Raw genomic sequence first — 24324 nt, forward strand, 5'->3', positions numbered from 1 at the left:
CGGGTTGCGATTTGGCGCTTCAGTGCATGCACAAAGTGTGATTTAGTGCCTCTGCGCATGCGCCGAAACCCAGAAGTTTCCCATTCCGGTACTTCTGGGTTTTGGCACGTCCGTAACCCAAAAACATGCAGCCTGAAGCGTCTGTAACTCGAGGTATGACTGTATCTGCTTACAGAATATTATACACACTACAAGGGTTTTTGTTTTGTTATTGTAGGTGATCTCCTTTTTCCTGACATAGCACACTACTTTAACTCGCTCCAGTTGTGGAATGATTTGCAGCAATATTTTGGCAATAGTTCTCTCTGCAATTTTGTTTCTATATACAAACCTGAATATATCATCATTAAAAGGCATTTTCTTAAAGCATGTGAAATGTCCAACAAATTTTAATTCTAATCTTCCTCAGGAGTAAGAAAATCTTATACCATCTTATTCTGTTGCCTTGACTCAGCTGGACAATTACAGAAGCTGCCACCAGCATGGTGCCCTTCAGATGTTGTTGCACTCCAGCTCCCATTAGCCTCAACCAGCATAGCCAATGGTCAGGGATGATGGGAGTTGTAGTCCAATGGTCACTGGTTGCCCATCGCTAGCATGAGAAGTCTTAACTATATACGTACCTTTACTCATCCTGCACCTCTGCGTTTGGCTGTCTCATATTTTCTGCTTGTAGAGTACCAGAATCAGAATACTGTAATGATATTGTTCAAAACATCTTGAGAGCTTTGTGTGTCTTTCAGTACTCCAGAAACAAACTGTTTTTTGCAGCCAAACCAGGCTGCATTTAATTGAGGAGGCTTCTTATACAAGTTTTACAGTTCAAAACAGAGAAGAAATACATCTATTAAATATATCCAGTGTTATTAACCTGTTTCCATCACTGCCGTTCATGGTACTTCAGTTCGATTAAAACTGTATTTTAGAGACAGACTCTTCCATCAGGAAGTTTCTTAAACCACATATTATGGTAATATCTCACTTTATTTCAACAGCGATGCACCTAAACATTTAATGAAGAAGAAAATGATTTTTTCCTTAAAAAATTGAATTTTATTGAATTTTTGCAGAAGTGCATTAGAAGTACTATTTCAACACTCTCCAAAAGACAGGCATTTAACAGCAAGGGAGCTAAAGATTATTAACAGTCTAGCAAAACCTAATTTCTACAGTGACAATTTAAGTGCAGGCAATTTTCTGCTAACAAATAACCACAACAGGTTACCATATCTCTTGCAAGGTTAAGACTTAGTCATTATTTTGTCTTCTGAGTGACAGCAGATTATTATTACAGTGATAGGCACACATAAAATGAACAGCTAATATTCCCTTATTGATTTGTGAACCTGTAAGAGATTTAAGCAGACTGGCCCAGGGTTTAATCTCTCATCATAATCTTCCTCACGACAGGATTATAAAGCAGACATCAATAACGTATGTACGACTCTGAGGTCCTTAGAAGTAGGGCTGTGGCTAGGGGGTGGTGAGGTGGCCCCCGCCAGGGGCACAGGCGATGGGGGGGGCGCAAAATATATGTCCATAAATATATTGATTATTGCCTCATAAGAAATGGTTTTAAATAGAGGGTGAATTGAATGGGGGGTGGGGGAGAGGCAGAAAGAAGAGCTAAATTGTCCGTGGCTAGGGGGCGCAATCTGAATGCTTAGAAGAGCAGGAAAATATAGGTGTTTTAAATGTCCAGAGCTTTAAAAAATGATTTTGGCTTTTTATATTAATATGTAATTAATGTTCATTTGTATTGGCATGAGATTTGTGATGAGGCCAGAATGCTCCTGAGCCTAAAACCAGGGAGGTTCAAGCCACAATGCAGGTTGGATGGCAGCTAGAACATAAGTTGTATTATGCAACTGGACACACGTTAAGAGTAAAGTCACACCCGATGTGTGGCCATCAAGGCCACAAAGACTATTCTACATGGCAGGAGGACCGCTGACATCTGTCCCAGGGAATGGAGTGTTGGAAATGTTGAGGGTCTACTGCAGGGGTCTGCAACCTTTAAGACAAAAAGAGCCACTTGGACCCGTTTCCGAAGGAAAACAACAACTGGGAGCCGCAAAACCGGGAAGGTGACGTCGGGACGGTCCGTGACTAACGCACACACCGCCCCCATGCGACGTCACAGCCAGTACAGCGCCCGCCACAGTGGGGAGTGTCGGGGTGCACAATGTGGCTTCTCCCCTCGCTAGTATCCGTCCCGGAGCCGCGGCAAAGGTGTAAAAGAGCCACATGCGGCTCCGGAGCCGCGGGTTGCAGACCCCTGGTCTACTGTGACAAGTTTGTCAGGCGCTTCAATGAGGAACTATTGCTAGCTCTCCATGCTGAGTTGAATGCTGTCGTTATTACAAAGCCACTTGAGATGTCTGCTGCAACATACTGCATGATTTGGTGAGATCAGCTTCAGTTAATGAGGCTTGAGGACTTGGACGAGGTTGTTGTCATGGTTCAGCCCAAAGCATACTTTCTCAACCCTTGCCCAGCATGGCTTATTCGAGCTACCCAGTGTGAAACCAGGGGAGTAGTAATGTATATTTACATGAGATAGTGCAAGACACCCTGAGGAAAGCAGAAGTGTGACTGCTCCTAAAAAAAAAGTCATTGTTGGAGCATGAGATACTTAACAACCAGTTCAGTCACAAATGCCTTTTCTGAGCAAGATGCTTGAGAAGGTAGCAGTATTTCAGCTGCAGACACTCTTGGAGAAAACGAAATAAGTTGACCCATTTCAGCTTGGGTTCAGCCATTTGGTGACAGAATTTGTTCTGATCACTCTTATGGATGACCTTATTTTTTTTGGGGGGGGGGAATGAGGAAATACAAACTTGCCACTCATGTTTTCTATACTATTGACGATATCTTCCTATGAGTCGGCGACACTGTTTTACAATGATTCAGCACCTACTTAAAGTCCACTTCACTGATTTATGAGAATTACATCAATTATTTGCTTCAGATGTCCTGTAACAATGCATTTTATTTCTTTATTTTTGGTGCAGACTTTCCCTGCTCTAAGACTGGATCCTGTTTTAGGTTTTTATGTTGATTTGCGTTGCTTGCACACCACTTAGTTTCTTTAAAAATATTCAGCAGTTTAGAAATACTTATAAACAAATAAATTAATAAATTATCGAGGGTATCCGCTATCTTCAGAGAAGAAACAGTCTATGGGGATGTGGTACTATTATTATAACAGTATTAAAGGTCATAAGAGGAAAAAGACCATCTGCAAAAGGGTGGTCAAGCTCCTTCAAATGAACAGCTTGCAGTAGTTCATCAAATTGTTTTAATTTAACAGCATACAAGCTAATAATCCTAAAGAGAAAAAATGGCATTGAACAATTTTATTGAAGAAAAACAGTAAGTAATTTGTAGATTGTAGTTTTATTGGTACTAGTCACTAATCAGACAAATCAGGAATCCATGTTTCTGTGAAAGGTCTCATTTAAGGCACTGATTACTGGCTTACAAAATCTATCAAAAAATTATATACTGCTTGATTATAATAAAAACTCAGTGGTTTACAAGAAATATTAGAATTATTAATAAAAGCAATTAAAAACTTTAAAAGGATAATTGAAATTAACAGTAAAAGATTAAGGCACATCAGCATCTATGTGTGTGTTTTTTTTGGGGGGGAGAGGTTGCCTAAATTCTTTAAGCAGGCACCAGAACATGTACAGCAAAGGTACCTGTCTGATGTCAACAGGTAGGGAGTTCAAGAGTGCAAGTTGTGCCACACCAAAAGATAAACTTCTTACAATTGTAGAATGAGTATTATGTGGCAATTGTAGCAGTGCCAGTTTGCAATTCAAAGAGGTAGAGTGGGTACATATGGATAAGGCGATCCTGCAAGTAAACCAGGACCCCACAGGTCCCAAGTCAATAGTAAAACTTTGAAATTGGCTCAGTAACTCAGCAACCAGTGCACAGCAAATTTTGAGCAGAGATCTCTCACTCCTGCCAGTAACCATTCTGTAGCATTCTGCAGTAACAGCAGTTGCCAGGTCAAGCACAAAGGATGTTCCACAGAATACATAGCATTAATCCAATACGGAAGTCAGTGTTGCCTGAACTATGGTGGTCAAGCTCTTCCAACGGTTGCAGATGGTTACATCAGGCACAACTCCTAAAAGGTGATTTTAGCCACTGGGGCTACTTGGGCCTGAACTCACAAAGCTAGATCCAGAATTACACACCCCCACCCCGCCCGACTGCATATGAGCTATCAGGGGGAGTGCAACTCTGTCCAGGGAAGGAAATTGCCCAGTTTCTTGGACACAGGAACCATTCACCCACAGTGCCTCCATCTTTTCAGGATTCAAGCTCAGCTCCCACCCACCTCATCCATTCTACTACTGTGTTCAGGCACTGGCCTAGGGCCTGCATGGCCTGCCCCAATTCAGAAGTTATAGAGAAACACAGCTGAAATGTCATCAGTGTACTAATAGCACCTTGCCCCAAAACGCCTAACGACCATTCCCAGTGGCTTCATATAGACATTAAATAGGACTGGAGGCCAAATACTGCCCTGATAAGGTAACCACCAGAGGATCAAAAAGCACTCTCCCAGTGCTACTATCTGAATTATTGTAGCACAGTGCCCCCAATTACCATCCCACAGAACCAGTCCAGGATACCATGATATGAAAAAAGAAGAGTTGACAAGGTAACACATAATTTCTCAACACGAGTATTTTTTTTTTAAGTGACATTTCCCAGAAGAGTGCTTGAAGTGACAGGCTCCAACTTATGCAAACTTTTGCCCCATGCATTTGAAAGTGCTGGATGTAACCACTGATACAGAGAAATGGATCCTGAATCCTGTCAAACTCATTTCAGTGCTAAAAATTAAGATCCACAGATGAAATCCCGGTGACTTTTTTTTGGGGGGGGGGGAATGGAAAAAGTACGCTCATGGAATGCGAGATGATAAACTGCTGCAGGCCCAAGCCAACATTTCTATTAAAAGTACTGGCCATGTTTGTTTGAACACAGGCAGCTCCCAATTTACATGGGGGTTGTGTGCCAAGGCACCACGCGCTTACGTGAAATCGCATACACCCGAAACATCACTGGAAAAGCTGGAAAACACCTTGTTCCGCCCCTGCCCCACCCCTTTTTGTGACGTTTTCGGGTCACTTCTGGGTTCAGCGTGATGCACGTGTGTGTGCTTGTGCACATATCAGACACATCTAAAATGGTCACTGCCTGTAGTAATTTCAAGCTTCAACATACTTGTTCTACAGCCACTCTGCTGATGCCAATGGCATTGCTTTGGAGTAAGATAAGCTATACATTACTGCTTTTGCCATAGAGACCAGAAACAGCTTGCTATTCGACCAGCTACCAACTATGTAGATTCACTTTCTCTGAAAGGAAGCAATCAGTATTGCACCTTCATTGTTGCCAACAATATTCAAACTGCAGAACTCCTTAATGGGGGAGGGGCTGGGGGGAATGTTTCATGCCCTTTCTGAAACATATAGAAGATGAAGAAGAGGAGTTTGGATTTGATATCCCGCTTTATCACTACCTGAAGGAGTCTCAAAGTGGCTAACATTCTCCTTTCCCTTCCTCCCCCACAACAAACACTCTGTGAGGTGTGTGGGGCTGAGAGACTTCAGAGAAGTGTGACTAGCCCAAGGTCACCCAGCAGCTGCATGTGGAGGAGCGGGGACGCGAACCCGGTTCCCCAGATTACGAGTCTATTGCTCTTAACCACTACACCACACTGGCTCTCAGTGTGAAAGCTGTTCCATAAAATCCTAGTAGAATTACCTACTAATTCAGAATTTTGCTTTAGTGAAAACACTTTCAAGTAGTTACAACTCCTCAAAAAAGAAAAGCTAAGCTTTATGAAGCCCCCTTTTAAAATATAAAATGGTAACTTAGTTGCCCAAATAAAAGAATAGCTATTCCATAGAATGAATCTTCTCCATTTATATAGCTTTAGTACCAATACTGTCATTTGCACATGTTCCGAAGCAAGTAGGATTTCAAAAATTTCAAATGAAGTATTACAGTTAGTATCTTTGTGGGATAAAAAGATGGCTCTCTCTCTAAGTAATGTAATATGCTTTGCTGAATCTCAATGGTATTTCAAAAAGTACTTTTGCTTTCTTCCTGCTTCATTCATGCAGATGTGAAGGATAATATGTCAGTGTATCATTGCATATTTCCAAATCTTCCGTATGGTAGAAATGATCCTCAGGGGCAGGAGAAGAATCAGTCTTTGGCTCTGTACAGTTTCTCAGGGTAAACTCCTTGGTGATACAGAATTTCATCTGGCCAATTATCTGTATATGACCCTGGTAGGAAAATAAAGGAAAAATGGAGCTTCTGTTTTAAAAGTCCACTATAGACATTTTTAGAAAAAGAGAAATATTAAACACTAAAGAGAAATTTTATTGGTTAATCAGTTGTGTGGCATTTGGGTGCAATGAAGCCACAATCTTGATAAACCAAGTGCTAATTGCTGCATTTAATGAGATATAGGTATACTACATTTTTTCATATTAAATAATATTGATTTTGTAATGTAATTTTTTGTTATTAGACTAAAATGTTATATTCTCAAGATGACTAAGAGGTAAGTAAACATAAACTAAAATGTATCATTTCAGATTCGGAAGGTTTCAAGTTCTGTGAATATTAATTTGGATCTTAACAAAATTTGAGGACGACATCCCTCCAACATATGTTGAGAAATTGTTTAACAGATTTTCATCAAGGAATAGAGTGGGCTGAAAGGTTAACATAATGGATGCAATTCTGTAAGACATCTTTATTTTCAAAAGTTGGGGGCAATCCCACTTCAAGATGTCAAATATTAAAAACAATCTTTCTAAAAGATAAAGGTTGACTAAGATTAATAAACAGATACCTCTTCTCCAGGAAGACACTGAATCTTTGGTGTTACACCATAAACATCTGTAAGCGCATCTCTGATGGCTGCCAGCTAGGGATTAAAACATGAAAGAGTTAAAATACCACTTCAACAAATATTTACACAAAAAACTTTATGGAAAAGAAACATAAAGAATTATATTTAAATTTTTTTTTACGATGCAACACTAACATTTAACAGTTTACTAATACTATTATTACAGTGGTAGCTTGGTTCTTGAATGTAATCTGTTCTGGGAGTCCCTTTGACTCCCAAAACCATTCAAAAACCAAGGCACGGCTTCCAATTGGCTGCAGGAGCTTCCTGCACTCAAGCGAAAGCTGCATTGGACGTTCAGTTTCTGAAAAAGGTTTGCAAACTGGAACACTTACTTCTGGTTTTGTGGTGCTTGGGAGCCAATTTGTTCAAGAGCCAGGCCATTTGAGTACTAAGGTACTACTCTGTATTTATTTATTTATACTCTGCTTTTCCCCCAGACAGGGGCTCTAGATAGTTTACAGATAAAATAGAGAAAGCTAAAACCATAGATCGATAATAATTTAAAAGGTACCAAACACAAATAGAATTAAAACAATACACCAAAAGACCTATTAAAAAACAACAACAAAACAATGGCATAGAACAATGCAAAACAATTTCTCCTCATACCTGGTAGCTGGTACTGCCTGGTGTTATCCCAACTTTCAAGAGATAACTGAAAAAGAGACACATTTCATCTAGCACTGATCAGGAAAAATTCACTACATGCAACTGTGTTATAGTCGGCCAATATTCTCACTTTGTACTGAGGTAAGACACCCTAGCCTCAGTTTGGGTAGGATGATTCTTTGGAGGTCTTTAAGCAGAGGCTTGACAACAATATGTCAGGAGTGCTCTAATGGCGTTTCCTGCTTGGCAGGGGGTTGGACTCGATGGCCCTTGTGGTTTCTTCCAACTCTATGATTCTATGATTCTATGATCATGAGACTCTAGAGGTGTGGCTAGCAACCCACATGAAACTTGTCCAGAGCACTTTAGATTCTATCTATACTTTACTTTTCCATGCACTTAATTTTCTCCTTATCTTCCCACAAGCTTCTTTGTTATTTTTGATAGCTGTTGGTATTCCTCAAAATATTGATCCCCAAAATCTAAATGCATTGTGTTCAGTAGCTACTTGTTTGCCAGCGACCTACAGAACAGATACTTTCAATAAGAATGAACTGGAGTTCTTATTATTTTTTAAAATATATTCTCTACTAACCCTGAACTTTACTGGCAACTCAAGTTTTGGCCCACATAAAGAAACAATTAACATTTAAAGTCATATACACATATGCTGTCTCAGTGGAAAGTCCTGGCTGTTGGAAAGCAGTGGCTTGCTAACATTCGTGGAGCGCTATCTATAGATATTTGCTATAGCAAATATAGCTGCTGATGAATGCCTGTATGTTGCAGAGGTTTCCAAAGAAATAATTTCCCCACCTGTTAAGATCAATTTTTTTATAGAGCTCCAGAGCTTTACTAAAGTACTTTTCCTCAGAATTAAGGGATTCCAGCATAGCAGCACAAGTCCCATGTTTCTCCCATTCATGCTTCCTACATAAAGAAAACAAAAGTGTTGGGTTACATCTTTAGATTTGGATGTATTCAGAGGTCTACAAAAAAATCTATAGCAAAAATACTTAAAATTTCAGAAGAAAAATTCAAATGTGTACCTGGTTAAACTTCCAACTCAAAGCACTTTTCCCCTTAAGCATTCTCATTCTTCATATCATTAAACATTTCGGAAGTCTCAATCACAATGTTCATTTCTATGAGTATACTCCCAATGTAGGAAGAGGGCAAGAGTGGCTGTTCTCTCCCCACCCACTAAACCACAATCCCTAGATTCCCAGCTTTCGTTTTTATAAAAAGTAACTGTCTAGCAACTGTAGAACCTGACATATGAGGCAAAACTTGCAGGCACTATCCTCATTTGTGGTATGAGAAACCAGAAAACTTGCAGGCACCACTGGTGTTTTTCACCAATGAATGAAGCCAGAGCAATGTTTCACATTTAGGATCTAGCCAATTAGACGAAGTGAAGTCATTGCCAGACTCTTGAGAAGAAAGTTCTTTGTTTGCTTTCAAATTCTTTATGCTTGTTTTCCCTGGTGAAGTGATTGCTACCTTATGGGGGGGGGGAATCAAGAATCAATTTTAGCATAGGTGTGATTATTTTATTATTTATTAATTTTGTACTCTGCCCTTCAACCTGAAGATTGGGAAGCACCCAGACACTGAAGAACTGTTATCTAATGCTAGTTCTGCAAATTTTATTCATTTGTTTGGTGTATTTACTCTGCCCCCTCCCCACAAAAATTCCTGCAGATGCCTATGGGTGCACTTCCTAAGACAGTGGTGTCCAAATTTTTTTCAAAGAGGGCCGTGGGAGCCAACCAAAGGGCCAACCAAAGTTGTTGACCTTTTTCTAGGATTGAAATAGTTGAGGGTTTTTTTTAGGATTTTACCCCAGGAAATAAACTGCCACAGGGGCGGGCCGGATTAGGTCCCCAAACCAGAATTTGGACATGCCTGTCCTAAGAGATGCCATTTCAGGAGAGAAAAATCCCCATTTCAGTTTGGGACAAAATGATACAAAAAGTTACATTTTTGAAGTAATGAAGTACAGAAAGGATATGTAAGCAGCAACAATCCTGTTTTATTTGGCCCTGATTGCCCTTCGGGAACTCTTTATCTTTCCTACCCAAACATGAATCTTCCTCTCAGGAATGTGGGATGTTCTTCATACTGGATAGTTGCAAAATATGTACATTTTCACAAACATATATCCACAACTAGTAGCGCTGGTGTATATATATGTACACTCTGTAGATTTACAATTTCTGAGACTTATACATCATGGTGTTGGCGGGGGTTGGGGAAGAAAGAGCACGTGTTGATAGGGATGGGTGATTAGGGTGAAATGGGGAGCTTTCCTTTCATGAAAACTTAATTAAACTTTGGATCCAAACAGGTATCTGAAATGTGTTACCTATACCTTGCTCCTACAATATTATTTCCCCCCTTATATTTATGGTTTAGTTTTTATGTAACCCTTACAACCCCCACCCAAATCAGCTCCAGGTGTTGGGAGATCCTCCAAAGGTGATTGGGAGGCAATGCAGGAAGGGGAGAGGACGGGGAAGTCCTGCTGCATAAGTGGAAGCCTGCTGGATATTTCCCCATTGTGATTTTGGGTTCCAAATTATTTCCCATAGTGAAGAGAAACCTGTATGCTTGAATACTCTTGAATCTTTTTCTGTATTAATGGAGTTCTTCAGGTGTTTGGTTCTGTATTTTGCAAGGAACCTGTTGCTACTCAGAAAGAGATAAACTAGTAGAATGCTTCAGTTCAAAGACATAGCATTTCTACATCTTCTGCTTCATATGAAATTGGAAACTATGGAAACCACAAACGCTGAAAGCTTCTGCATATAAGAAAAACTAGGGTTGTTTTTTTTTCATTTGTCAGTTGACAAGAAAACCATCTTGTCCTTGTTCCTAGCAGATTTCCACTTGTCAAATATGAAGCACGATGTCACTATCTTGACTGCATCACAGAAAAAGACAAAGGTTAATTGTTCAATATTCTCTTTCAGTGCGTGTTGTCAGCGCTAAAGCTTTGTACAGATTCTTCCTCCTTTCAAGGTTACAGAGGAGGTTAGAGAAAGAGGAGCACCACACATAGAAAACAGATAGGACTTTGCACATTCAACATACAAATTCTGTTTATTTATTTAGGGTAAGTTCCTGACATATCAATGGGACAGCTAGGGAACAGAGAAAAGCAGCGCACATTACAGCAAGCTGCACTCTCTATTCTCCACTACCAGTTTTTGGACTTTTGCACTATGTTCACATTATATAGCTTTGGGCTCCAATATGGAATTGTGCATGCAGCCATCAAGAGTGTGATGCTGCAACTATGGCCCAACACTGCCATTAAGGGAGATGTGTGGCTGGCTCTAACCCTTGATTCATCAGCAACATCTCGTAAAGAAAGACATATGGCATGACACACTATCACTGTGCACACTACTCCTGGGCCCACTCCACTTTATTGGCTGCTGCTTGTGCAGGGCAAAGAACACACTGAGCACAGGGATATTATATCACATATCATTTTTACTAGACAGTTCCATGGAGACATTGGTTGTGACGGCAATATGCTCGCCATAATGGCTAGTTTTGGCCTGTATTTCAGTCCAGTTTCAAACAGAGCAGAAAGCACCTTCAACTGGAAGAAATGGGAATTATACCTCAGCCATGCTTGATGGACTGCTCTAAAGAATAAATGCTGTTTCTGCCATATCAGACTTAGAGAAAGAAATAAACTCTGCCCCCCAAATAAACAATATAAGGTTGCAGAAATCTAAAATTCTGCCTGAGAATGTCAGTGGCTCAGGATTCAGTTGCGTGGCCTGGCCTTGGTGACTTTATTACTTTATTATGTTGTATATCTGACATTGAATTGCTAGTTTTAACAATATGGGATTGTTTTATTGCTATGTTTTAAAATGTTATCTATTGTATGTTATTGTTGTTTTTCATGTGACCTGCTTTGGGAGGAATTTTATTCCTGAAAGGTGGTCTAAAATAAATAAATAGCACTGAGATCTGGTACATATATTACTCTGACATAAAATTCCATATATCCTACAAACTTACAGAGGATTGGATCCAGACTTTGCCTTCTGCCAACAGAAGGACTCCCATCTGTCTACCCAAAGTTTCTGATCCAGTGCAGTCCCACTGACAGAAAGGGGGGCATTTTTGTCAGTTCTTTCATTTTCCTGCAAAGGCCCATCTGGCAGTTGGGAAACACCCAAGCAAAGCATGGGGAATGCGGAGCAAGGAGTGAGGGGAAATGGGTGGCAATGGTCCACTTTTTCAGATGCTGCTGATGTCAGCAGAAGAAACTATCGATCTAATGCAGAGATTTGTGTGGGTGAAAAGGGAAATAAAGCAATGGCATAATAATTTCTAGAAGTTCTGTGCTAGATTTCACTTTCACCTAGTTCCTATGGATGTCCAGAGTCTATCCACTCTGGTGAAAAAAACTGAAAATGAATAATTTTGTAACGCTACCAAAATGTTTAAAAGTGGCACAACTCACCAGAAAAAGGTATGGTTTGGATGAAGCACATCTGGCCAATATTTCTTCATGTCACCCATGAGATCCTATAAGTAAGTAAGTAAGTAATGTAAGTAAAGGCTCTCATAAGCTAAAAAGCAGCACTGAGCTCCAAATAACATGCAGCTACAATGAGAACATGACCCTATCCCTGGCTGTAAAGACTGCAGAGCAAACACAGGTATGGCAGCATCCCCATGTACACTTATGCCTGCAGACTGTAAATCATAAGGAGCAAACCCAGTATTTCAGCTCCTGGCTGCCATAGGACTATGCCAGTATTAAAAGCTATGGACTACTCAGCAAGTTTTTGGATGGGGCTCAGGGGACCATCAGATCTCTTCAGCTACAGTCTTCATTAAAAAACAAAACAAAAACCTTGTGTGGTCATCTCATGCATAAGCTTCTTCCATACATGGCACAGAGCAACAATATTGAATCTTCTATTTTTGTAGAATGTCACATATCTACTCTTAATTTCATTTATAAATGCTGTATTTGGTATGAAGCTGTAAGTGGGGCAGGGGGAGGGAAGGGAGAGGGAGGGTGTTAAGTGTGCTCTCTGTTCCTGTTTTGGAAAATAGAAAAAAACAAACAAAACAACAACAACAACAACAATAAATGAAAAAACAAACACTTTATCTATAAAATAAAATAAAATGTAATGTCTTATGATCTACCACAAACCTCTGGAGTGGGATGGTACAGCAAGAGATTTAGAATAAAATAGCATATCTACCTCTAATAGCAATTGACAGGCTATGAAAAATCTGGATGAGGCAACAGCAAAAAACAAAACCATACTCAGAATCTGCATTTTCATATAATTTATACCTGAAGTTCAGATAAGTTAAAGTGCCAGGTTCTATTACAGTCTTCTGCTTTATCAGGCCTATGAGAGAATAAACAGAACAAAATTTAAATGCCCCTAAACAGTAGTGGTGGTGGATGAAACTGGTATACATAATATTTCAATTTGAAATTAAATTTGGAAAAAACGAATCCCTTTTCTACAATAATACGCCTAAGACAAAGCTTTCACAGTATATCACTATAAAAACAAATAAGCTACATAAAAGCTTCCCTAGCAGTTTCAAACTGCATTGAGATCCAATAGCATGTACCAGTAGAACTTGACCTGTCTATCAAGCATCTATGTATCTATCTATCTCCTAAACATAATTGATTTTTTCTTTGTTAAAAATAGGACAAACTTCAGTGATAATGAAATGTGCAGAAATGCATCAATTTCAACCAAGAGGTGCTGATCTGTACTTGCATTTTCTCATAGAGGTGGAGGACAATGGAAACAGGAATCAAGGCATTTTAAAAATATTGTGATTATGCATTTAAAGTTGTCGCCTTTCTTGAATATTGAATAGGGTGGTTATTTATTCCAAATGAACGGAGATGGTATACTATTACTGTAATAGTCTTGTCAAATGTAAGACACTATCAGCTTGTAAACAGATGTAGTGTAAGTGGCCATTGCTGTACTTAATAGTTTGACATGCATAAAGTAGGTGTAAAATAGTAAGGGTTAGATGCCACTAAAACAGAGGTGGGGCATCTGTGGTCCTTCAAATGCTGTTGTGCAACAACTCCCATCATCCCTAACCATTGGCTATGCAGACTGGAGCACATGGGAGTTGGTGTCCAGCAATGTCTGGAGGGCCAAAGGTCCCCCAGCCTGGCACTAAAACCACCAAGGTTTGTGGTTGAGCATTCAGTGGCCTTGCAGCTAAGCATACTGCTCCAATCCCTGTAGAATCCAAATTCAAGGTCACCACCATTCAAGGAATTATATAGGTCATCTAGGCCAAACTCTTAATTAAATGTTATATAATGTAGCATTATTTTCAGAGTTAAAACCTTACCAGAGTCCATGGATTGTCCAGTACAATAGTGGATCTTCTTTGCAATCATGTTCATTCATCTGCAGAAAACAAGTCAACCAATTTATCAGGTAAAGCCAGTTTTTATGCTAAAACAAAAACACACACAGTTTTAAGCTAAATAGTTCCAATATTCAAACTTAGCTAAACCTGCCAATTGCTATAGCTGTTAAAAGAACAGGAGAATTAATATCATTATTATTATTTATTAAATTACATTTATTAAATTTCTATGCTGCTGTAAAATTGGTTATCTACCACTAGCTTTTATGATAGGGCTATGTATACATTTGAATAAATGCACACCTTTATTAACAACGATGTGTTAATAAACACGGGTGGTGCTGTGGTCTAAACCACAGAGCCTAGGGCTTGCCAATCGAAAGGTCAGCAGTTTGAATCCCCACCACGGGGGTGAGCTCCCGTTGTTCGGTCCCAGTTCCTACCCACCAAGCAGTTCGAAAGCACGTCAAGTACAAGTAGATAAATAGGTACCGCTCCGGCGGGAAGGTAAACAGCGTTTACGTGCGCTGCTCTGGTTCGCCAGAAGCGGCTTAGTCATGCTGGCCACATGACCCAGAAGCTGTCTGCAGACAAACACCGGCTCCCTCAGCCTAAAAGTGAGGTGATCGTGTAACCCCAGAGTCATCCGTGACTGAACCTAACGGTCAGGGGTACCTTTATCTTTTATTAACAACTCACCTTACATACTGTCACTGGCCACTGATGCACAAGGTACAACATTTCCCACTTATGAGGATGATCATCACTGAAACATAAAAAAATTATTTTTCAAGATGTTTGAAGAACAGAAAGGCAGCAAGTAACAATAGAAATTTTGGGGAATTTTTTTTGGATCTTTAGTATCAATTTTCACAGCTGTTAAAATGTGCTGTTCTACCAGCTTTGTAGGACGTAGGTGGCGCTGTGGTCTAAACCACTGAGCCTCTTAGGCTTGCCGATCAGAAGGTTGGCGGTTCAAATCCCCGCAACGGGGTGAGCTCACGTTGCTCGGTCCCAGCTCCTGCAATAGGTACCACTCCGACGGGAAGGTAAATGGCGTTTCCGTGCACTGTTCCGGTTTCGCCAGAAGCGGCTTAAGTCATGCTGGACTGTGACTGAACTTAACTGTTAGGGGTCCTTTAACTTTACCTTTACCAGCTATGTACATAGCAACCTAATACTACAATGGGATTTTCTACTGCTTACTATAAGATAACTTGAGCCATTTTCTATGGTCCTTTACTACAACAAGAATGTTAAGGTCCTGATCCAAATAAACCGAAAACTGCAAGCAAAGTCTGAGGTTTGTTCTGAAGCTTCTACAGCAACTGCTCAAACTGCTGAAGAAACACGTTTTTCATTTTAAAATGAAGCTTGCCTTGGCAACCTTATGAGCTGCAGTGGTGGAAACAACAAAGAAATCTCCAGTTGCAAACACAGTTCTCCATTGTATGCTTCAAAAGATTTGGTGAACCGTGGTTCAAAGCATTCATTTACCACATTTGTTTTGAGAAAAACCTGAGATAGTTCATCTTATGTGATGGATAGCAAATAAACATAGGCAAGCAAAAGTGAAATTAACTAGAAGAAAATGACTGCTATGGTTATTAAAAATAATTAAACTAAGAGTAATACAATATGATGGGAAACACAACACTTTGTTTTTTGAGAGAACTTAGAGAACTACTGTTTAACAAAGCCACACTCTAAGAGTAAAATGCAGGGCACACCTAACTGGAATAATTTATAGTGAGATGGACATACACCCCCCCCCCCCGGACTTGCTAGGTCAGTTTGTAGACCTCTTTCTGGATTTATTTTCGTGCAATGCTGATTCTAAAACCAGGAAAGTAGAGAGAGGTGTGTAGAAAAGATAAAGTGTATCTTCACTGCTCTGTCCACTTTTGCCTCTGGCTGAAAAGAGGTTATCCACACCTGCAATAGTATTTGGCTGAAATAGGACACAGAGCACAGAAGTCATTAAAACTGCCTTTCTTCGCTGCACAAGATGTTTCAATACTTACGATTCCTCCAACTCATGTGTAGCAGTCCCACCAAAGATAGCAAGCCAAAAGCACCCAACAAACAAACAGTATGGAGTAAAAGGATTCATGCTCCTTTTTGGTGACTCTATGATAGAAAAGAAAACATGTAAACACAAGACCACAAACAGGCAACTGTTAGAAGTGAATGAGAAATCAAACTTTTGACCCTCCAGATTTTGTTGGACTCCAGCTCCCATCAGCCCCAGTCAGCATGGTCAATGGTGATGGGATTTGTAGTGCAGCAACATCTGGAGGGATACAGATTCTCAATCACAGTTTTAAAACACATGAACGAGAACTGAAATTTTAGAAATCAAGTGCTGCCAATTAACCTGCAATAGTCCTTGAAAATTGTGCATGACTTTCCAAAAGGAAAATCATATCCTAATATCAGGACTCTGTTTATCCTTTCATTTGCTAATTTATTTGTTCCAGTAGACATTGGGGGCAAATACCAGATTTCCTGATAAACAAGTCCTATGTATTAGTTCAGAACTACACATATACTCAATTCAAATATACAATGTGATTTCTATGCAATGTGCAAGAAAGTCACACCCAGTGACATTATACCTTTGCAATTTTTAAAACTATGAACCCTAGCGATTAAGGCTGCAGTCTAATACAAACTTAAATGCTCTTAAACAAATTGAAATCAATTGACTTAACCAAGCATAACTCTGTGGGTTGAATCCAACCTTAGAATGTGGCCTGGCCAACTTATAATAATAATAATAATAATAATAATAATAATAATAAATTTTATTTATATCCCGCCCTCCCCAGCCGAAGCCGGGCTCAGGGCGGCTAACAACAATAAAACAGTATAAAAGTATAACATAAACAACACTCTAAAATCATTCATTGTAAAATTAATTAATTCAGGCCACTGGCAACCATTGGGCCAGAGCTCCGCGAAGATTGCCGAGGGAGGGAGTCAGGCTGTGCCCTGGCCAAAGGCCTGGCGGAACAACTCTGTCTTGCAGGCCCTGCGGAAAGATGTCAAGTCCCGCAGGGCCCTGGTCTCTTGTGACAGAGTGTTCCACCAGATCGGAGCCACAGCCGAAAAAGCCCTGGCTCTAGTTGAGGCCAGCCTAACTTCTCTGTGGCCTGGGACCTTCAAGATGTTTTTATTTGAAGACCGTAAGTTTCTCTGTGGGGCATACCAGGAGAGGCGGTCCCGTAGGTACGAGGGTCCTAGGCCGTATAGGGCTTTAAAGGTTAAAACCAGCACCTTAAATCTGATCCTGTACTCCACCGGGAGCCAGTGCAGCTGGTGTAGCACCGGATGAATGTGATCTCGCAGCGAAGACCCCATAAGGAGTCTCGCCGCGGCATTCTGCACCCGCTGGAGTTTCTGGGTCAGTCTCAAGGGCAGCCCCACGTAGAGCGAGTTACAATAATCCAATCTGGAGGTGACCGTCGCGTGGATCACAGTGGCTAGGTCAGGGCGAGAGAGGTAAGGAGCCAACTGCTTAGCTTGGCAGAGATGGAAAAATGCCGCCTTTGTTATAGCTGCAATCTGCGCCTCCATGGAAAGGGAGGCGTCGAAGATTACACCCAAACTCTTAACAGACGGTGCTGGCACTAATTGCGCCCCCGCAAGAGATGGGAGTTGCCCCCCCAATCCCATATCGCCCCGCCCTAGCCACAGGACCTCTGTCTTCGAAGGATTTAGCTTCAACCGGCTCCCACGTAACCATCCAGCCACAGCTTCCAAACATCTGGTCAATGTGTCTGGGGCCGAGTCAGGATGGCCATACTTATGAAGTATAACATGTATCCTGATTAACTGAACACAACACATTTAAAAAGGAGTATATTCCTCTAAGAGTCACTTTGCTTTTCTCCATAAATGCTGGCTGTTTGAACAGCAGATTGAGATATGAACACAGCACTCAACAGAGACACATTATTTATAAGGAAAACTAATTCCACAAACAGGTGGCATTACTATTAAGAACCTTTAAGAACTGTTTCAGTGTTTCCAGTGGTAACGCAAGTATCTTATTGGATGTCATTCTTCCTTGCTAGGCTTCCTAATGTTTCCTGCGAGATTTCTTTTTCTCTCTGTTGAAGTAACATGGATCTTAACATGATTATACAGGGGCTTATTCCAATGTTACTGTAGGTAAATATCCACATGCAGATGGTTCCCAAGGAGCATCACAGATCTCTGTTCCCCACTCCCTTTGCAGTGAGAAAGGTGTGCATAAATCTGAGACCAGATAAGGTGGTGGTGGTGGGGAGCTGGCAATGGATAAATATGAAAGGTGAAGGAACCTGCAGGAACTTGACAAAATGACTGCGAGCATGAGAAGGGAGAAAAAACAGGACTTGATGAGACTGCATATCACAGGGCTCAAGAGAACAGAGTGAGCCTTATAAACAAACCAAGTGGTTTGGGCCTTCTATATTTTCTGGCTTTGCTAAAGCCATTAAATGCATGCAAAAATATTTGAACACTACTCAAAACTTCCTTTAAATGACTTCAAATAAAACCCCTGAGAATTAAATGGTGTTAAAAAGTAGGCAACGGATCACAAAAAGCCAAAACTCTCTCCATAAGTCAATTAAAGGGGAGTATTTGTATTTAAGCTGATTCTGTTCTGTTCATGCATCAGCTTACCTGGCACAAAACCAACTCCAGTCAGATCAAGTCAAAACAGAATCATCTTCAAACACGATAAAATATATATGCATAAAGCAGAACTCCAATTCCTCTTCACTACCACTCACTTCTTGTGCTTTTCCTTGATGAACTTTCTTTATTTCTCATCATACTTCCCCAACAGCTTGACTACCCTAGAATTAGAAGCCCCCCCCCATTCTGCTGTTTCTAAAACATTCAACAATGCTCTATTATTTGAGTTAAAAGCAACCGCTCTTAAAAATTATCATCTTAAACCTGGGGACTACACTATAGACACTACAACATGTACCCTGAGACTACAGTGCTGAAAGCAGCACACACTGAAAGCAGCATACACCGGCCAATGTCTAGGGGACCAAAGTCCATATAAGACTGCTCATGGAAAGGGGGAGACAAACCTGGCCACATTCATCGGCCAGAAAATGAGCAGCTGAAGGAAGTTTGATTTCATCTCTTTCAGGAAAGAACCCTTGGTTTCAACTGCTAGCTATCTTGGGGCTGAAGAAGCAAGGAGGAGGACATTTTGTTCCATTTATCAGCCAAAGAATGGGTGGCAGGAGACTAACTGCTACTCAAGAAAGAACAGGAGCAAGGGAAGATTGATCTGGTCCTCATTCAGTGCAAATGCCTTGTTTTAGCTCACCATTTTGTTCTAGTCTTAAATAAGCGAACTTCCTTCTCTACTTATCCCCACCAATTTTCTTTCTGTGTGCCTCCTCATAAGCATAATGACAGTGACTTCTCTTTTTTCTTCTTCTTGATGCAAGCTGTTTGTTTGGGGAGACAGTAGTTGTCTAAAAGAGTGGGATAAAACAATAAACACTTCCCAAACAGGTCAATGAGGTCTGAGCATACTTAGTAGCCACAAAATGCTAGCTAACCGTTGAGAGGGGGACAAGAGGAGGGAATGACAGATGGCTGCCACTAGCCTGAAGACAAAGAAGCACCACTTCCGCAGCTATAAACAGCACAAGACTCTAGTCACAGGAACAGGTCTACAGGCTGAAGCAGGGGGGCACAAATGTTGGCTGGCCTTGCCAGACAAGCCAAAAACTGTTGTTGACAAGACTCTACTCCTCATCTTCAGTGGAAGCAAATGCAGAGAATCACAGAACTGTAAAGGTGGAGTGTACCCAAGGGTCATCTAGTCCAACTCCCTGCAATGAAGGAATGTCAACTAGATCATACAGAAGATGTTTATCCATAAATGAATTCTGTTGTATACAATGGGATTCATCTTCAAGTAAGCAGCCTCAGCTCCTGACCTTGTGAGGTGCTGTTCTGCTCTCCAACTCCAACTTTTTGAGAAAAGGCTTTTTTTCATGATGGCCCACTGAGCCATTTGAGCATCTTGGCTGCCCAATGCAAGAAGAAGAAGAAGAGTTTGGATTTGATATCCCGTTTTATCACTACCCGAAGGAGTCTCAATGCTGCTAACATTCTCCTTTCCCTTCCTCCCCCACAACAAACACTCTGTGAGGTGTGTGGGGCTGAGAGACTTCAAAGAAGTGTGACTAGCCCAAGGTCACCCAGCAGCTGCATGTGGAGGAGCAGGGAATCGAACCCAGTTCACCAGATTACGAGTTGAGATTATCACTCTTAACCACTACACCACACTGGAAGAACAGCCTGTCCCAACCTTCCCCAACAGAACCAAAGGAAAAGTCTAGGGCTCATTTTGGCTCTGCACAGCCAAAAGATTCTGAGCACTTTGGCTACCTACTGTAGAGAAGGACTCTTTCCCATTATTTTTGAGCCCTTCAAAGCTTAACACAACTGCAGGGAAGATCCCCTCGCATCACTCTCATTAAAGGGTACAGGAAATAGCTGTCATAGGATAGGAAGGATGAGTGTGGCATCAAGCCACATGATACAGTAATGTGGACATTTCAGTAATCTGAAACTAATCCAGGCTAAGACCACTCAGTGGTTAGACAAGAGGCTGTGTGGGATGCCTAGGGACAATATCTTGCCTTACAGAAGAAAGGTAATCAATATCAATGCAAATATTGGAAGCCAGAAAACTGTCAAACCAAGAATAGAAACTAGGTGCTTGTAATCAATTAAAAAAGCAGCTCCGGAAAATGCATATTGTGAAATGTTTTAAGAACAAAGCAGCCACAAATCTAAAAACAATTCCTCCAAACTCTACTTCTATCCAGAACTTCCACCATGCAACTCACTATAAAATAATTCAAAATCTCTTTCCCTTTTGACATGCGCAGTGTATATTGCCAATACACTTCGCTACAGAACAGCTCCGGCCCGAGGCAGCCTCGCATAATAGAAGTGCCAAATACACACATACAGCTGCTCCCTAACCCCCTTTGTTCGAAGTCATCCTTGCCGAGTTACATGCTACAATCTCCCAACCGCCCACAGGGTTCAAACGTCCTACGCCCGGAATGATTTCGAGGAGAAAAGCCCTAAGAAACCACAGCCTCCAACTGCCGCCTCTCGCCCAGCGTCTTCTTTATGGCTAGGAGAAAATCCCGCTATGTTCACTGCTGCATACTTGTACATAGGACTAGATACCAAATTGTGTAGGTACAAAGTTCCACTAGTTATTGGAAGTAAGTCCTATTAAACACAGTGTGACTTACTTCGAATCAACATACAGTATATCATACCCGGCTCTACAGCTGCCGCTCTGAGCTGCATATTTGCTTAGAACTCGAAAACAAACAAAACGCACCAGGGAGACTTACTTCCAAGTTACAATCTTTCAAGAGATTACGATTTATAAAGAAATCAACTCACAAGTTTAACCGGCTGTTTTTGTACCGGCCTCGCAGGAGCTGAAATAGAAAGCTTTCACTTCCCTACAGGAACCAGCACTTCCGCTGGGCGACTAAATCCCGCCCACACACAGCCTCTCGCTGAGCCCCTTGTGGGTCGTTCGTGCCTAGTCAACGGAAAAGAGGCATTGCGTAAGTGCAGCGAGCGGACTGCTATGCCTCCACTTGTCTCCTGCATATAATAAAAAATATTTTTCTTTTTCTGTTGCTGTTTGCCACAGATACTCAGATGGCTTTTCAGATCTCAGGGTCTCCACCCACCCCCACCCCCTTTAGAAAAAAAGAGTGGCTCTGTTTAGGATCTTTCTTTCTTTCTTTGTTTGTTTAGGATCTTTCTTTCTTTTTTACTACTTCCTAGTTTTACAAAAGGTTACTGGAGTTTGAAGGCTTTGGGTGCTTCGGTTTCTGTAAAAGCAGAAAGCTTACACATGCCAAACCTAAACATTTTTGTTTTGTTTTTTATTATGTATTTTGTCTTTTTCTCTTGTACTTTTATGCTATGAACTGCCCTGAGATCTTCAGATGAAGAGCAGTGCACAAATTTAAATAATAATAGTGAAACTACAAATTACCAAGTACAAACAAACAGACCCATAAGCTAAAGACTCACATGGTGTGCTTATTTATAAGTCTTATGAACTTCAATAGTGGTTATTCCTAAACAAGTACAGTGGTACCTCAGGTTAAGAACTTAATTCTGTAAGCATAAAATTGCATACTTGTCTTCAGCTTCAGAAGTCAGCAGTTTTAAAGTACTGAACAGATTTTTGGTGCCACCTGCAGCATAATTCTAGAAACAACAAACACTAAAAATCATGCAATTTTCATGAGAAAAAAGGAATCACATTAAATATTAGGGTAGCTTTTCACACTAAGTACAAAGCACATTTCTACAAGCTTGGCATCGACATTAGTTTGGGGGCTTATTTCATCTCTGTAAGGCAGGGCCACTGTGCAATGATAAACACTCAACACAGTACTGTACATTACATCTTGGTTTACAGCAGACTGGTTTAGCAAAAACTGGCCCTAGAAGTATTGCTCAGCATAGGTTAAAATCCCTAAGGTGATTGTGTACCCTTCTTGTTGCTTTCAGCAGAACAAAATTTAAAAGGGGTGAAGGGTTTTTAAAAAGTAAGCTGATTCTGATGTTACTTACACCCAGGTATCACTAAAGTGTTTTGAGCTGACCAGTAACATCCACTCTGAGTGAGATTCAATATGCACACTTACCTGGGAGTAAATCTCACTGAACATAGTGAGTCTAGCTTCTTAGTAAACAGGCATAAGATTGTGGCATAAAATAAACATTTCTAGCCCTTTCCAATTTTGTTAGCATCTACCATTTTACAATTCCACCCTGCCTTATTTGCACTGTCATCTGATTTAACCATAATTAGCACAGTAGGTACATGCAGGAACCAGCAAAGCAACCCAATCCTGTGCATGTTACTCACAGATAAAGTGTTCATAGACAGGTGCAGCCTAAATAATTTCTGAAGATACCTTCAGCTCTTCATCCTATTACAGTTACCACATACATATTTTCAGGATACAGCCCTTAAGACGCCTAACTAGAATTTATGGGTGTGTTCACAATTCCATCTTAGAGACAATATGTTGCTCCCCCCATCACATCGCTTTGCCCCTAGCTGTTGACATCAACAGTTTAAGTGTCAGATTCATTTCTGTTTGTGTACACACCAGTGGGCGTTGATAGGCAGGGATGTATTTACGCATGCAAACGTGTTCACAACTTAGCTGGAGATGAATTGCCTTAAAGGTTTCATTGGTGTAAAGATGGATGGAACAACAGTACAGTACTGTACATCAAACCGTAATATTTCACAAAAAAGTGTGTTTTGGACATGTAAGAACAGATTAAACACCCAGCACTGCACACACAAGTGCACAGTAAACGGAAGTGTGAACGCAGCCTTAGACTTTAGTTGTATACTATGAGGAGGCATAACATTGGGTACAGCCAATAGAGCTTGAGTTTAAGTAGTTTTAGGATTGGAGCATAAGTAAATGCTTCATGAATTACAGTACATTTAAGGATACCAGTCATTTAACAAAAAATAGTGCCTAGTGGTTCATAATATTTTCTTCCAAATCCATGTACACTGAATTGGATTGCAGGTATTCATTGTTTTGGAGTTTGGTATTTTTGCAGTTCTGTTTAAGCAGGCCCTTTCTCCTCTAGTTATATTCTGCGACAATGAACCTTCATTGGACAATAGTCCGCGAAGAGCCGTGTGGCAAATGAACTCTATCATATCTATGCCTTATGAAAATGCAAAATAAAAAAATTCCTTCCAGTAGCACCTTAAAGACCAACTAAGTTAGTTCTTGGTATGAGCTTTCGTGTGCATGCACACTTCTTCAGATACACCAGTGCATATTCTACCATTTTGCACACCAGCCGGAGTGAAAAAAACGTACCAACAAAACCCCGCTCTATGTATTTCCATTCAGGACTGAGCCTGAGCCTGCAATCCTAACCTACCTGGGAGTAAGCCCTATTGAATTCAACAGGGCTTACTTCTCAGTAGGCACGGTTAGGATTGCGCCGGCAGCCTCGTTCAGCGGTAGCAAGAACCGCAGAGCCCCATCTAGCGAAACATCACCTCCTTCTAAACCTCCCGCCTCTTGCGCTCCCCAGCCAATCGCGGAGCCGGATCGCAAGCAGCCCGTTCGTACCCGCACATTCGACGCGCGCGGAAACGCGGCTCGCTGGGCAGCCTCCTCCAAAGTGGGCGGCGACTGCGGTCAGGAAGTCATTGGCCCACTGCGCTCCGCCTCCTTCCCGGCAAATATCCCCTTTTGCCCCAGAGCGACGAATCT

At 41.0% G+C, this 24324-nt stretch overlaps 1 protein-coding gene and 1 long non-coding RNA gene across 6 annotated transcripts; one reads left to right on the plus strand and one right to left on the minus strand.

Moving 5' to 3' along the window:
• Positions 1–844: 844 nt before the first annotated feature.
• LOC310703883 lies at positions 845–20079 on the plus strand. 2 transcript variants are annotated; one of them, XR_014524416.1, is made up of 3 exons: positions 891–1985; positions 2275–5520; positions 20063–20079. It is a non-coding gene; the product is annotated as an uncharacterized lncRNA (long non-coding RNA). The 2 variants fall into 2 exon arrangements; XR_014524415.1 differs by lacking the exon at positions 20063–20079 and having other exon boundaries at positions 845–1985; positions 2275–4673.
• Positions 3345–24313, minus strand: RNASET2 (ribonuclease T2). 4 transcript variants are annotated; one of them, XM_083496653.1, is made up of 10 exons: positions 24181–24313; positions 16006–16111; positions 14681–14747; positions 13961–14019; positions 12918–12975; positions 12066–12130; positions 8390–8503; positions 7574–7619; positions 6902–6976; positions 3345–6326 (listed from the first exon to the last, which is right to left on the minus strand). In XM_083496653.1, exons 2-10 carry the CDS (start codon positions 16092–16094, stop codon positions 6147–6149), a joined length of 753 nt encoding a protein of 250 aa, XP_083352779.1. In that variant the 5' UTR covers positions 16095–16111; positions 24181–24313; the 3' UTR covers positions 3345–6146. The 4 variants fall into 4 exon arrangements, with proteins under 4 accessions (XP_083352779.1, XP_083352781.1, XP_083352780.1 ...); XM_083496655.1 differs by having other exon boundaries at positions 23987–24181; XM_083496654.1 differs by lacking the exon at positions 24181–24313 and adding an exon at positions 22197–22294.
• Positions 24314–24324: the final 11 nt, after the last annotated feature.

Source organism: Podarcis liolepis (assembly GCF_965112155.1).
Source record: "Podarcis liolepis genome assembly, chromosome: 3".
Classification (NCBI taxonomy): Eukaryota; Metazoa; Chordata; class Lepidosauria; order Squamata; family Lacertidae; genus Podarcis; species Podarcis liolepis.

What these genes read in the sequence shown, in the direction of transcription:
- RNASET2 (XM_083496653.1), bottom strand. Translation starts at nt 16,094, where the DNA reads ATGAATCCTTTTACTCCATACTGTTTGTTTGTTGGGTGCTTTTGGCTT. An exon ending in ACACATGAGTTGGAGGAATC is followed by an intron (nt 14,748 to 16,005) that starts GTAAGTATTGAA and finishes TTTATGTTTCAG; the next exon opens with TGATGATCATCCTCATAAGT. An exon ending in GGCCAGTGACAGTATGTAAG is followed by an intron (nt 14,020 to 14,680) that starts GTGAGTTGTTAA and finishes TGTTTTCTGCAG; the next exon opens with ATGAATGAACATGATTGCAA.